Consider the following 16,276-nt stretch of genomic DNA (forward strand, 5'->3'; position numbering starts at 1 on the left):
ATTCCAATCGCAAGGTCCAGAAACAAGAGAAAGAACGGCGGCCAACAGTCGAGTGTTTGAATCTGGGTATGCGTAAACAGAGTGGATCCAAAGCCCATCGTAGTGAGCGAGATGGAGTGTACATTTGTGAACCTATCTGAATAGATTTCTTCTAAAGAATTTCGCCACAGAGGACAACACTTTTATTGCCATAGGATCTTTTTCCATTCAGTGCGTCAAGTGCATGCCGCACATGGGACCTCAGTTTATCATCTCATCCGAACGGCTGGATGCCCAGCCTCATTTTCCAGTCAAACATGGGAGAAAGGGCGAGAAGCGGGAATGGAGCTAACACTTTCACGGACACTGTGTTGGCAAACGAAGATGAAGAAGAAAGCGAATTTAATGCAGAAAGCGAGCATGGGTATGGTGATTCGGGGTGAAAAATTGGCAGTATTTTCTATATATGGCAAAACTGTAAAATTAAGATGAGAAATTTGAATTTTTTATATACATATATGTAATAGCTCAACACGTAATAAACCAGTTCTGAAAGTTTCATTTTCTTACTCTGTATTTTTTGTAATTTTTTTCCAAACCCTTACAAATGGGCCGTCTGTGGGGAAAAGCAAGGGAGAAAACTTTGTCGTCCCGAGTGAGTTAACCCACCAGGCACAGACGCTGCTTAACCAAGACACAACTTGACTCAGCTACGTTCTTTCTCTTATTCGGGCAAACGGTTAAGCTAACTGGTCCACTCAATGCTGTTTCACTGTAAGCACACATGCGATTAGCCGAGCATCATCACTGGAGACCAAGGTTAGCAGTGACTGCCTTGGCCTCGTGATCGACAGGTCAAGAGCGTCTGGGTAATGGCACGACAGGAAAGCATGTGACCTGTGCAATGTACCTGAAAATGAACTTGTCAGAACAATTTTGATACGGGCCGTAACGTCAGAACAAAACTGCAATGGAGCGTAACAAAAGACGACGAAATCCTAACAGGTGGCATCTCCGCACACACCACCCACAGACAGACAGACGGACAGACAGACCCTCACCTGCCCAAACCGGCCACGCAGTGAACGGCCACACAGCACCCCGGTTCCTCCTTGAAGCGTGTCTTCAGCAGGTTGAACCAGTTGTTCACCACCTCATTGGGCGGGGGGCTGCCATCGTCAAACTGCCAGTCCTGTGACACACACACACACAGTGTCTCTTGTCATGACATCACACACAGCAGGTTGAACCAGTTGTTCACCACCTCATTGGGCGGGGGGCTGCCATCGTCAAACTGCCAGTCCTGTGACACACACACCACACAGTGTCTCTTGTCACAACATCACACACACTGTTAAATAATCTTATGCATGTGTATACACACAAAGGGGGTTCAGGCCACTAGCACTAGCAGGTCTGCACATCTGTTGACCTGGGAGATGAGAAAAGGTCTTCACCCTTCACCCACCTGCCGCCATCAGTGGGATCTAAACCCAGGACCCCCAAAACTTCAAGTCAATCGCTTCCACCACTCGGCTGTTGTGCCCGTCGTATGGACACTCACCAGCACGTTAATGCCCTCACTCTCCAGTCTCTCAGTACTGTAAGTGGTGGGGTCACACAGACAGACAGACACGTATGGACACTCACCAGCACATTAATGCCCTCACTCTCCAGTCTCTCAGTGCTGTAGGTGGGGTCACACAGACAGACAACAGACAGACAGACACGTATGGACACTCACCAGCACGTTAATGCCCTCACTCTCCAGTCTCTCAGTACTGTAGGTGGGGTCACACAGACAGACAACAGACAGACAGACAGACAGACAGACACGTATGGACACTCACCAGCACGTTAATGCCCTCACTCTCCAGTCTCTCAGTACTGTAGGTGGTGGGGTCACACAGACAGACACAGACAGACAGACACGTATGGACACTCACCAGCACGTTAATGCCCTCACTCTCCAGTCTCTCAGTACTGTAGGTGGTGGGGTCACACAGACAGACAACAGACAGACACAGACAGACAGACACGTATGGATACTCACCAGCACGTTAATGCCCTCCCTCCCCAGTCTCTCAGTACTGTAGATGGGGTCACACAGACAGACAACACACAGACACGTATGGACACTCACCAGCACGTTAATGCCCTCACTCCCCAGTCTCTCAGTACTGTAGATGGGGTCACACAGACAGACAACACACAGACACGTATGGACACTCACCAGCACGTTAATGCCCTCACTCTCCAGTCTCTCAGTACTGTAGATGGGGTCACACAGACAGACAACAGACACACATATGGACACTCACCAGCACGTTAATGCCCTCCCTCCCCAGTCTCTCAGTGCTGTAGATGGGGTCCAGGGTTCCCAGGTGGTGGGCATGAAGCCAAAAAAGGACCTTTAAAGGACTTTATAAGGACCTCAAATCAGTTTAAAAGGACCTTTGCCGACATGACTTTACAGTACACCCCAATCTATTTGACATGCAGAACAGCAGACACTTACCTCTCATAAACGGAAGAACAGCTAATCCCATTTGACTGTCATATTTAGTCTTTGCAATTCACGTCACTGTAGGCTAGGCCTAAGCAAAGCAGCAGCAGTAGGCGTGACTCACAGCCACTGTACCACGCTTCGTGTCTGCCACCGAGCAGAAAGCGCACTACTGTTAGGGCCTAGGCCTATAGGCTGTATCCTCCTACAGTAAGTACTGAGTTTCAGACGATCGCGTCGGCATCTTTCAACGCGCTTTGCAACTTGCGGTTTTGGTGTCGAAGGTGTTTCAGTTTCGTTCTCAAGTCTCTTTCTCTTCATAAAACAGGACTTAACAGTACCTTTCAAAAATTAAAAGGACCTCCCGATGATTTAAAAGGACCAACTTGCTGAATCAAAGCACTTAAAAGGCCTTTTGACCAAAATCCAATTCCTAAGGACTTGAAAGGACTTGAAAGGACCCTACGAACCTTGGGGTCACACAGACAGACAACAGACAGACACATATGGACATTCACCAGCACGTTAATGCCCTCACTCTCCAGTCTCTCAGTACTGTAGGTGGTGGGGTCACACAGACAGACAACAGACAGACACAGACAGACAGACAGACACATATGGACACTCACCAGCACGTTAATGCCCTCACTCTCCAGTCTCTCAGTACTGTAGATGGGGTCAGACAGACAGACAAACAGAAAGACACAGACAGACACGTATGGACACTCACCAGCACGTTAATGCCCCCACTCTCCAGTCTCTCAGTGCTGTAGATGGGGTCAGACAGACAGACAACAGACAGACACAGACAGACAGACACGTATGGACACTCACCAGCACGTTAATGCCCTCACTCTCCAGTCTCTCAGTACTGTAGGTGGTGGGGTCACACAGACAGACAACAGACACAGACAGACAGACACGTATGGACACTCACCAGCACGTTAATGCCCTCACTCTCCAGTCTCTCAGTACTGTAGGTGGTGGGGTCACACAGACAGACAACAGACACACACAGACAGACACGTATGCACACTCACCAGCACGTTAATGCCCTCACTCTCCAGCCTCTCAGTGCTGTAGGTGGTGGGGTCACACAGACAGACACAGACAGACAGACACGTATGGACACTCACCAGCACGTTAATGCCCTCACTCTCCAGCCTCTCAGTGCTGTAGGTAGGGTCACACACACGTACCACATTCTTGGCACCATGCTTCTGCAGCTCCTGAAACACAACATCTTTATTATTGTACTGTACTGCATTGTACTGTACAGTATTGTATTGTACCATACTGTACTGTACTGCACTATACTGTATTGTATTGTAGCACTGTACTGTACTATACTGTATTGTATTGCACTGTACTGTACTTTATTGTACTGTATTGTATCATACTGTATTGCACTGTACTGTATTGTATTTATATTTGTTTGTTTTTTTATCACAACAGATTGCTCTGTGTGAACTTCGGGCTGCTCTCCCCAGGGAGAGCGCGTCGCTACACTACAGCGCCACCCTTTTTTTTTTTCATATTTTTTCCTGCATGCATTTTGTTTTTCCTATCAAAGTGGATTTTTCTACAGAATTCTGCCAGGAACAACCCTTTTGTTGCCGTGGGTTCTTTTACGTGCACTAAATGCATGCTGCACACGGGACCTCGGTTTATCGTCTCATCCGAATGACTAGCGTCCAGACCACCACTCAAGGTCTAGTGGAGGGGGAGAAAATTATTGGCGGCTGAGCCATGATTCGAACCAGCGCGCTCAGATTCTCTCGCTTCCTAGGCGGACGTGTTACCTCTAGGCCATCACTCCACCAGACTGTACTAGGCCATCACTCCACCAGACTGTACTGTACTGTACTACACTGTACTGTATTGTACTGTACTGTACAGTACTGTATTGTATTATACTGTACTGTATCGTACTCATGGTACTGTACTTTATTGTACTGTATTGTACTGTACTGTACTGTACTGTATTGTGGTTTACATAATCTTTAACTGTTCAACAGTACACACGATTAAATTGCAAACAAAGACAAAAGAGCATCAACAAGCTTAACTCTCTGCATACGAACGGCGAAAGAGACGACGTTAACAGCGTTTCACCCCAATTACCATCATCAAAATATTGGAAGCGGAAGGTTCTTATACTGAAGAGGTGAATGTTGACAAAGAATACCACAATTCTGATGACAGAAGCTAAAGGTTGGGTCATTCAGACACCCACTGGACATCCGAGGGGTCTGTGTAGAGGAGAAGAGAGGACTGGCCGTACTGAGTGAGTTAAAGCTTATACTGTGCTCACACGCTGCACTTCAATTTCAACATGACAGCTGATGAACCATATTATCATTTGTTTCAAATAACTTAAGTTATTCATAAACAGTTATTAAGTAAGTGAAGAAATAAAACAAATGAATACACAACTAAGAAAAATAATTCCACTATCAATATTCACCAAATTCTGTATTGTACTGTATTGCACTGCACTGCATTTCATTATATTGTACTGCAGTGACCATAATTTCAAATGAATTCTCAAACAATGCATTCACAGGTAGCTCAGAGTAGTTTCCCCACGACTCTCTTACTTGGTGAAGTCCTATTTTCTTCCACTGTCTGTGACAACAGCCAAAAACGAAAAGTAGAAGTCATGACCAGCAATAAATTTGTTAGTCACACTAACCACAGTACACCGGCGGAATTAGACAGGACAGACAGTTTGTCAGCCATGGTTCCAAAATGTGTTTGAAATCTATGAACTCATAGTCAACAGCCCTTGTTACGAAATAAATCTGTTTAAACACAACAAACCCAAATGTCCCCACCTCGATGTACTTGTCCAGAGTGTGGTCAGTGGGGCGGTCAGTGATCAGGAACCTCATGTTCCTGTACTCTATCTCCGCCGGTTCTGGGCGCCGCGCCTTCATGGTGAGAGGTTCGAATCTTCGATGAGTATTTTCTGTAGACTTTGCGTTTTCAAAGCGGGATGAGCCACAAGGCTGCTACGTCGACTGAAATTAGCATAAAAAAAACATAAAAGATAAATGATAATGATAACAATAAATGAATAATAATAGGCAAACAACTGTATCTTCAGTGGTAATAAAACTAAATAAACAAATAAATAAACAATAATTTGTTTTTACAAGTCTGAACAAAAAGTGGACAATATATTCAGCAACTACCCATACTGTAATCAGTTTGAAAATATTCATTCTCTATTCCTAAATATGGGGTGATTTAATTAACACAAAAGTAGTATGTTAGTTGTTACATTTTGACTTGGAAGTAAAAAAAAAATTTAAAAAAATAAAAAAAAATTTCAGAAAACACCCCCTAGAAGGAGGAGGGGGAATTTTTCCTGACCCATTGTTTTCATGGCTTCTAAATCCTGTCACATGACAAACTGGTCCTGAACCAAACCTAAACTCTGTACACACTCCTCAGTTCTCTTAAATTTTGGAAACTGTCACAAAATTTTTACTTTTTGCAGCATTATGTAACAGAATTTAATCCAATCTTGATTCTAACTCTAACCTCACCCTAACCTACTTGTAAAAACAAATGCAGCATAAAACCGATGATTTTTTTTATTTTTTATTAGTTACCAAATGTGCCTTTTGAGCACAACAGTATGTGTATATATTTAAGTATATGCATGTGTGTTTCCACATGTGAGCATGCATGTGTGCAAGTGTATTAAATACATGTGTGCGAGAGACTGCTTGTGAGCACCACTCTGATAGCAAAGTCAGCCCCTGTGACCTGTAAAAAGACATACATATACCGCTAACTTCTGGCCTGACCGACTCCGTGACTATTCCACTGACCCACATTATCAAATTTCTATTCAAACAGCTCCATGAAGCATAAAAGCCAGTCAACAAATACACCCTAAACCTGCAGTCATCAGATTTGGGTCACACGGGATGAGGAGGGTATCTGACGGGCGCAATAGCCGAGTGGTTAAAGCATTGGACTTTCAATCTGAGGGTCCTGGGTTCGAATCACGGTGACGGTGCCTGGTGGGTAAAGGGTGGAGATTTTTACAATCTTCCAGGTCAACATATGTGCAGACCTGCTTAGTGCCTGAACCCCCTTCGTGTGTAAATGCATGCAGAAGATCAAATGCGCACGTTAAAGATCCTGTAATCCATGTCAGCGTTCGGTGGGTTATGGAAACAAGAACATACCCAGCATGCACACCCCCAAAAACGGAGTATGGCTGCCTACATGGCGGGGTAAAAAAACGGTCATGCACGTAAAAGCCCACTCGTGTACATGCGAGTGAACGTGGGAGTTGCAGCCCACGAACGCAGAAGAAGAAGAAGAAGAAGAAGAGAAGGGTAACTGAGCCTGTTACTGTGTCAGTGTTCACCGCTTTGTAGTAACTCAGTATGCAGAACTACAGTCACTACAAATGTATATCTATCATGTATCAAATTCATAATGTATTCCTCATCCAACTCTTCCAAAAGTTCTACAAACGCTTTTGTTTAGAAGGTCCCTCTCTCGGTCAACGTATCTAAGAGCATCAGAATGATTTTACTCTGCAGTTTACTTTTGCACTTTTATCAACATACAATAAAATTTAACAACTTCTTCTTCTGCGTTCGTGGGCTGCAACTCCCACGTTCACTTGTATGCACATGAGTGGGCTTTTATGTGTATGACCGTTTTTACCCTGTCATGTAGGCAGCCATACTCCGTTTTCGGGGGTGTGCATGCTGGGTATGTTCTCATTTCCATAACCCACCGAACGCTGACATGGATTACAGGATCTTTAACGTGCGTATTGGATCTTCTGCTCACATATATACACACGAAGGGGGTTCAGGCACTAGCAGGTCTGCACATATGTTGACCTGGGAGATCGGAAAAATCTCCACACCTTCACCCACCAGGCGCCGTCACCGTGATCAAACCCGGGACCCTCAGATTGACAGTCCAATGCTTTAACCACTCGGCTACTGCGCCCGTCAATTTAACAACAACAAAGCAACATTCCTCAGTTAAACTTGAAGAGCAGTATCCCCACCCCCAATCCCCCACCCACCCCCTTCCCTCCCCCCATCACAAGCAACGAGCTTTGGCAAAGTCCAATAATCCAATAACGTCAAAATGACTCTTCAGTGCTTTGGAGAGGTCCACCCTCCATTTTTCATGCAGTTAAACTACAAGGCTAAGACTCTCAAACTAAAAAAAAAAAATCAAACTTGGGTGTGTCCTGTAATTGTTTCTTTTCTTTTTTTTTTTGTTTGTTTTTTTTTCCCTACATTCCTGGTGGGCTGCAAAATTAGCCTATGTTCACACTATCTACTTCTACAAGTGGGCTTTTACATGTAAGACCGTTTCCACCTGTTATGTAGTGAGGATGTTGGCAGCCATACCTCATTTTCACAGGTGTGCAAGCTGTATATATATGAATGTTTTGTTGTTGTTTTTCTATAATCCACCAAATACTTTACAGGTTATTGGATTTTAAACATACATCTTTATTATTTGATCTTCTGCATGTGTGAACAGTATACACACGAAGGTGGTTTAGGCACTAGCAGGTCTGCACATCGGCTGACCTGGGAGATTGGGAAAAATCTACTCCCTTGACCCGCTAGACACTGATACATGGATCAAGCCCTCGACCAACAAAGTTCACAGCTCAACCTGTCCCCATGGATAGTAACTGTATTGTAACAGCGTAGCTGAGTGGTTAAAGCATTGGACTTTCAACCTGAGAGTCCCAGGTTCGAATCTCAGTAACGGCGCCTGGTGGGTAAAGGGTGGAGATTTTTCCAATCTCCCAGGTCAACATATGTGCAGACATGCATATACCTGAACCCCCTTCGTATGTATACACACGCAGATGATCAAATGTGCACGTTAAAGATCCTGTAACCCATGTCAGCGTTCGGTGGGTTATGGAAACAAGAACATACCCAGCATGCACATCCCTGAAAGTGGAGTATGGCTGCCTACATGGTGGGGTAAAAACGGTCATACATGTAAAAGCCCACTCATGTATATACGAGTGAATGTGGGAGTTGCAGCCCCCCAAACAAAGTAGTAGTAGTATTGTAACATGTATTGATGTAATGATGTATCTCTGCTTCAACAACACTTATTGTTTTAGACGATTAATGAATAAACAGGAACTCAAATAGTGTATACATACATGCAGAGAAAAAAAAACACATACAGACATACATACACACCCACACATGAGTACATCTTCTGTCACACACACTCACACACGCTTGTAATACATATCACACACACACACCCACACCCAGCATCCCCCACAAGTACCCACCCCCCTCCTCTGGACTCACCTGAGAAATCTGAACACAAAGCGATGAGGAGAACACCACCTGACAACGAATTTCAAACACCTTGGGTTTTTTTTTTCTTCACTTCAGGTATATTGGGTTGTTGTTGTTTTTTCTTTTCTTCCTTTCTTGGTTGCCGAAAAAAACCAAAAAAATCAGAGAGTCTCAGGTTTTCAGTTTCAGGGTGTGTTTTTTTTCACAGCCCAACACTTCTTCTTCAGTGGGCACAAAACGTTTCAGCTCACTCACTTTAAAGAACGGAAGACTGCTGCCAGTAACACCGACTCACAGTACACCAGTCAACCACCCAAAAAACCCCAAAACAAATCAAACCGGGAACCGAAAAAACAAAATTATTTCCTCTTCAAAATCTGCTGCTGACGCATGTCACCCCAACCACCGACGCACAACAAAAAAGGGCCACAACTCTCACGGAGGCGAAGAACAGCCCTGGAAGCTCACACGACGGGCATGACAGTCGTCACCCAGGAAGAGAGCACTGGCTCAGCCAGAGGACCCGACGAAGAAAGCACCGAAGACGACGACGACGACGACGACGAAGATGAGGAGAAGGGCGACAACGCAGGGACTCGGCGAGAGGAGACCGAGCCGTCCACAGCTGGGCGCATTACACGTGTTGGGCTTGGCAGTAGTCTCCACTGTTGGTTACAAACTCCATAAAGGTGTGGCCCAGTTCTCCACAAAACTATAACAGAGAGAGAGAGAGAGAGAGGCAAAACCAGCATGTTAGTTTAGTACTGACAACAGAACCAGTCTGCAGTTCCATACACAAAACTGTAACTGTAAAACAGACAGACAAGAGAGTGGGGACAGAGAGAAAGAGAAAGGAAACGAAATGAAACAAAAACGCAAATATCAAGCATAAGCAAAAATCAAAGTAATAAAATCGAGAAAAAAAAAAGGGGGGGGAATGAAGATATAATCCACAGACCACAAACAAAACTACATACACACTCATGCACTCGGGGGAGGGGGGGGGGGGATTTACAAAAAGAGAGAGCTAGAGAGAGAACGAGAACACAATAAAAAAACAACAACAATAACAGCATTTTACTTTTTTAGTTTAGTATCTGACAACGGAAGCAGTCTGAAGCTCTCAAACAGGTTTGGGATCTTTTCTGCAAAGCAGTTTTCAGCTCCATACATGAGACTGGCTCGAACACGTTTAAGAACTTCTCTCCTTGACTGGATCAAACATGTTTAATAACTTCTTTCCTGTACCCATAAAACTGAAACACAGAGAGAGAGAGTGAGAGAGAGAAACCAGCATTCTAGTATAAGTATTAGCAAATTTATATAAGAGATCGGCTTAAATTAAACTGCTTTAGGTTCCTGAATAAACTTTTCTCATACACTTGGTCAAGAAAACCCCCCAGACATTCTGTCACACTCACAATCATCCAACTTTAATTAAAGCAAACAAAGTTATGCCTATGGGATGATTAAGCTCCTACATTGATAACTGATTTACCATCCTGGATTACATTGTAAAAAAAAAAAAAAAAATCTTTAAAATGAAACATTTTTTACTTCTTCTAGTCTAAAGCAGGATATTCGAATGAAAATCCTAACACAAGTCAACAACTATGGTGTCAAGTTGATCAATTTCAACTCTTTGACAGCTGCTGCTGAGTGCGCTCAGTGAAAGGCTGTCGCCTCACTGATGTTACACAGTGTTACAGGTCAGGATGTCAGTCATCGCTCTGTATCTGGGACGTCTTCCTCTTGGGAACTACATGACTTTTGTTAACTCACTCAGTACGGCCAGTCCTCTCTTCTCCTCTACAAAGACCCCTCAGATGTCCAGTGGGTGTCTGAATGACCCAACCTTTAGCTTCCGTCGTCAGAATTGTGGCATCTTTGTCAACATTCACCTCTTCAGTATAAGAGCCTTCCGCTTGCAATATTTTGATGATGGTAATTGGGGTGAAACGCTGTTAACGTCGTCTCTTTCGCCGTTCGTATGGAGAGAGTTAAAACAGCAAAATCAATGACGCCAAAGTAGTGACTGCACTTCAACTTCAAGCACATGCCACACTGATCTCTTTTTCATCAAGGTCCATCAAAGAGGGGTTAAAGTCCATGGTTAAAATGAATGTTTGACAGGAGCACCATCACCTTCCCCTCAAGACACCAACCTCAGTCCACACACAGTGACACGCTCAGCGGTAAGAAAACTCAACTGCACTCCAGCCTTGCTCCCTCCTCCTCCAGTTTCAGACCTCAAATGTCAGCACTGCAAGAGATGCACACACACAGGAGACACCCCAGTCGCAGAACATGACGAGAAAAAACAAACAAACTCAAAACAAAGATTCAATCGATGTCAAGGCTGTGGGAGACAAAAGGTCGACACAGTCTGAAAAGAGAAAACACGGTTCAATAAAACTTCAAATCCCAAGTAAGGCAGCACAAGTGAACAACACAAGAGCCAAGGATTCAACATTTCAGCTTTCCCTTGACTCAAGTCAGTGGATTAACAGACTCGACAACCACTGCTTGCCCAAAATAGAAAGACCTCACAGTCCACAACAAAAATAGCCCTGCATCATCTTAAAATAGCAAGACTATGGGATACAGACCTGAACATATGCCAAAAGATCCAGAGAATTTAGAATCAGATCAAGGTAGCTAGCACACTAGGTGTGCTGTAATGTCAACATAAAGAACACTGTGTACAGTACAGTGGAGCAGTGACCAAGCAGTGGTAACGCATCCACCTAGAAAGCACCAGAATCTGAGCGCAGAGGTTCAAATTCAACACGGGTCAGTGCTGGCACAAGTTTCTCCCCCTCCACTAGACCCTGAGAGGGGTGCTCTGAATGCAAGTCATTCAGAGGAGATGATAAACTCAAGTCTCTATTGCTGCATGCTATCAGCACATGTAAAAGAACCCATGGAAACAAAAGGGTTGTCCCTGGCAAAATTCTGTAGAAAAATCCGCTTTCACAGGGAAAGTAATAGTAAATACATTTGCTGGAAAAAAAAAAAAAAAGGGGGGGGGGGGGCACTACACTGTAGCAACACTCTCCCAGCATGGGGGAACAGCTCCAATTTCACACTAAGAAATCAGCTGCGACACAAAAAGCAATACAATACAAAACAACAATTTACATCGCTCAGGCTTGGTGGATGATTTTCAATTTCATCCTCTTTGGGGCAGCTTTCAGTTCTTCAGCCGAAAACAAACAAAACAAAACAAAACAAAAAAACAACTACTGGGAATTGACTACAATGTTTAGTTCCCCAATCACATTACATCAAACAGGTCTAAGGACACTTCTTTTTAAGCAGTCTCTTACATAACTGAAGCAATCCATTCCACAATCTGTACTGTCTGGATCTACATCCAGGTCTTTCATGCATGTGCTTGTAACTATGCAAGTGTGTGTGTGTGTGTGTGTGTGTGTGTGTGTGTGTGTGTGTGTATTCTTGTGTGGTTTGTGTCTGAATGATGTGTTATTCATTGTTAGATACTCTGATTTAGAGATATCTAAAACCACTACACTTTTATACACATATAGTGATATACTTTTACTATTCTCATCATCATCATCCGAATCACTGTTGAAGTGTGATTATAATCTATGAAGCAAATGTAAGTCGCACACTAATTTAATCATTACATAAGAAAAAATGTACCACAAGGGCAAAAGATTTTTTTTAAAGTACAGCTGTAAATAAAAATAAAAACAATATTAAACAATAACAACAACAACAAAACAATCTCAAAATCTAACTCACAAACTATATCTAGTACAAGGATAAGTGTGATGGGGACTGAGCAAAAGATGTAAGTATGTGAGATTAAGTACCGTAAAGTTCGGTCTATTGAGTGCACTGGTATTATAAGCCGCACCCACTAAATTTTGGAAAAAAATTGAACTTTATACATACATAAGCCACACCGGTTTATGAGCCGCCTTATTTCTGGTACCGGAACACATACTGATACTACAGAAAAGCTGTCGATACTGTAGGTCATGAAATAAACACAAGCGGGAACAACACAAAGAAAAGCAAGCGAAAATACTGCTAGTGCCACAAAAAAATAAAAATAAATAAACACAACGAAAATAACAGACTGAACTTTATGGTGTGTGCATGCGCATGTGATACTTGTAAACTAAGTGTGTGTGTGCGCGCACATGTACGTATGTATTTGTGGTTATCTGCACACGGAGTTGTGAGGGAGTGCTGTTTTTGTATCCTTGAAGTTGAATCAATCAGGTTTCACTCAGTCAGTCGACAAATATTTGCTCCTCGGTTCTTCCTGGTGCGTGCATGCATGCAGCTTGCCAGCCACCTACTGGGTCACTCTAGCAGCAGGCGTGGAAGTTTCGGTTATCAGTTTCAAGGATCAGTTTTGCTGAGCAAGGTGGTGTGAAACCACTGAAATTTACACAAATAATTTCAAAATGTACACAAATCATTTCAAACGTTTGATTCTGAGGAAGGAGGCTTTCTTCTCTATGCATCCACGATCATAGAACCTGTAGGAGGAAGTGTTCCTCTACCTCTCAATCTCTAAGCAGTAACAGGGGAAAGTCAATGCAAGAATCCAGACAAAAAAAGAATACATCACTTTGTTACTCATCTCATGATGGAAAGCAGCGGACACTGCAAGCCTTGTACTGGTTGTAGGCTGCCTGTTGTGCGAATGACTCAGTTTTTGTAAAGTGCTTTAAAGTCAGAGTTGAGGGTTTTGTCTCTGACCAACAATAGACACTACCAAAGTATCAATAATAACAACAATAATCATAATAATGAGGTGTCAAGCCATGTGTACTAATCCATATTCACCACACTACATCTGGCGGATCTGCTGTTCAAAAAAAAAAAAAAAAAAAAAAGGAAAGAAAAAAACAGAAGCAGAAGCCTTACATTCCCATAAACTGACAAAGATAAACCCAGTGCGGTCATCCGGTCTTGAGAGCCTACCCTAGATTTGCATAAAACATTAACTCACTCAGTACGGCCAGTCCTCTCTTCTCCTCTACACAGACCCCACGGATGTCCACTGGGGGTCTGAATGACCCAACCTTTAGCTTCCATCGTCAGAAATGTGGTATTCTTTGTCAACATTCACCTCTTCAGTGTAAGAGCCTTCCACTTGTAATATTTTGATGGTGGTAATTGGGGTGAAACGCTGTTAATGTCATCTCTTTCGCCGTTCGTATGGAGAGAGTTAATACAGAATGGGTTAAAAAAAAAAATTTTAAAAGAAAGAAAGAAAAAGAAAGAAAAAGAAAAAAAAGAAAGCAATAAATAACACATTAGTAAAGTGAAAGATACACGGAAGGCAAAAGGAGGAGTTTGTATTATACTCCATGTTTGGTGTTTACATATACTTACCATGTCAAACTGATGCAAACTAGGCCTATGGTTTGCTCTGTTTGGCCAAATTTCGCGCGGCTAACAGTGAAAAGACGCCCCTCTTAGTCTGGCCCGCTCTTAGCCAATCAAACGCCTCTAACAGCTATAAGCGCAAATTATAAATATGAATACATAAAAGAATCAAAAGGGCCATGCTAAGTGAACCTGCACACACCCACACATGAGTGCAAACCGACACCAGGCAGCAAAACACACATAAATAAATATCACATAAGCCTTATACAGAGAAACACAACGCACAAGCAATGATTTGCAAAAATGAATGAAAGCATGTGCTGACAAACTGTAAATGTTTCTGAGTGCTGACAGTCTTCATCATTGCTGAAAATGTCTTCGTTGGATAATGAGGAGGAGGAATTTTTGTTTAATGTCCCGTCACATATATCGGTGATTGAAGACATTTTGTTAAAGTATTTATGAATACATCTGAGTATTATCGGTTAGAAGGAGTGGGAGATGTGGATGAATGGAGGGTTGGGGGAAACTGGGCAAATGAGGGTAAAAATGTGGGTGAAATCTGGAAGAAAAAAAAACCCCTCTAAATACAGTTACAGGAAATTACTTAAAGGACTTCATAAAAGAGAAGTCGTTAAACTGACAAGCAAAACAACTGATAATGAATGCATAAAGTCAAAAACATCAACGTTCTCAGTCACTTGTGAAGACACACTTTCGTGTACAAAAGGCTTCATCAAGCTACAGTGAAAAATTATATGCTCAATTGTCAGGTTACGAAAGCATATGCACTTGACATTAGAACAATACTTGGTCCGTAATGAATTTGATAATAGTCTGAGAGCTAAACTCAGAACTGGTCTGTGAATCGGACCAAAGTCTAACCTGACTTTTATATGCATCTAAATTAACACTAATTACTTCTTACTAGTTGACTGATGGGTTTTTTTGTTTGTTTTTTGTTGTTGTTTTTTGTTTCACAGTTAAAAAAAAAAAAAAAAAATCTCAGTAATCATTCTCCCAGGACTACAACCTTGGGACAGCCAGAAACTGCACTCTCATTCTGAAACTTGAAGGAAAAACAGAAACACTTCTATTTAAGATTTTAAAAAAAATAATAATAAAAAGAAAACAGAAAAGGAAAGAAAAAAAGAAAAGAAAAAAAAGAATAGCTATCTGCAATTTGCATTTCATTTTCAAACTTTGCAGAACGTAAAGCTGGAAGACAGGGACAGGGTGAAAGGTCTGTCACAGAGACTTCCTTCTCAACCACTACAAAAACAGACGAGCAGGGAAGGGTGAAAGACATGTCACAAAGACTTCCTTCTCAACCATCACCCACTCACCTTCTCCCAAATTCCTGCATTAAAGGGTAACTTAAGGTCAGCATATATATATGTTTGGTTTTTTTTTAATATACACAGCAACAATGCTCCAAAATCCCAAGAGAAGACAGAACGAATGGACTCTGACACTTTCTGTTCCATCACAGACTTTTTGATGAAAAGAATCTTTCAACCAACTGAAGGAGAGAGTTACTGCTGTGGCAGAAATGGGGGTGAGGAGTGGGGGGATGGAGGGGGGCGGGTTGAGGTGGGAAGGACATGGCGGCCATTTATAGGGAAGTCTGGCAGTAGTGTATGATTTTGTGAAGAGATGTAACACACACTTTTGACACTCTAGTCTGAGAACTTGGAATTGATCCAGTTAGTGGAAATGGATCTGTAATGCCCGAGTTTGACTTTCAACGCAAAATCAAATCAAGACTGACGGAAAATATTGTATTGAAAAAGGTTTTTTTTAAAATATTTCCAAGTTCCAACGAACTGAAAGTGGGATGCTCTCAAAGTATGCGCAACAACGATAATCCCAAACAGAACTTGTACTCACCACCACCCCCATCTTCTTTCTCCAAGTCCCTGAATCTGTGAATCTGACTCATGAGCAATAAATCCGATGCAAAGTGTCTCTGGAAAATCTAACACGGGTCTAAATATATTGCTTATACCTTACTTACTTCGTAATACGCCGTCTCGTATTTCACGAAACAATCGATGTCTGCTAAATGTGACCGATAAAA

At 42.7% G+C, this 16,276-nt stretch overlaps 1 protein-coding gene across 2 annotated transcripts in view; it reads right to left on the reverse strand.

Annotated features, from left to right (window-relative positions):
* The window catches only part of LOC143276924 (protein tyrosine phosphatase type IVA 2-like), a 59,396-nt gene that overhangs the window by 9,269 nt on the left and 33,851 nt on the right, over window positions 1-16,276 (reverse strand). For both annotated transcript variants that reach the window (XM_076581594.1, XM_076581593.1), the window contains exons 2-5: window positions 8,827-9,529; window positions 5,323-5,508; window positions 3,622-3,714; window positions 1,041-1,171 (exon numbers count right to left, since the gene is read on the reverse strand). In XM_076581594.1, coding sequence (XP_076437709.1) covers window positions 1,041-1,171; window positions 3,622-3,714; window positions 5,323-5,424 — 326 coding nt within the window. In that variant the 5' untranslated portion in view covers window positions 5,425-5,508; window positions 8,827-9,529. The remainder of the gene's footprint in view (window positions 1-1,040; window positions 1,172-3,621; window positions 3,715-5,322; window positions 5,509-8,826; window positions 9,530-16,276) is intronic.

Source organism: Babylonia areolata, chromosome 33 (genome assembly GCF_041734735.1).
Source record: "Babylonia areolata isolate BAREFJ2019XMU chromosome 33, ASM4173473v1, whole genome shotgun sequence".
Taxonomy (NCBI): domain Eukaryota; kingdom Metazoa; phylum Mollusca; class Gastropoda; order Neogastropoda; family Buccinidae; genus Babylonia; species Babylonia areolata.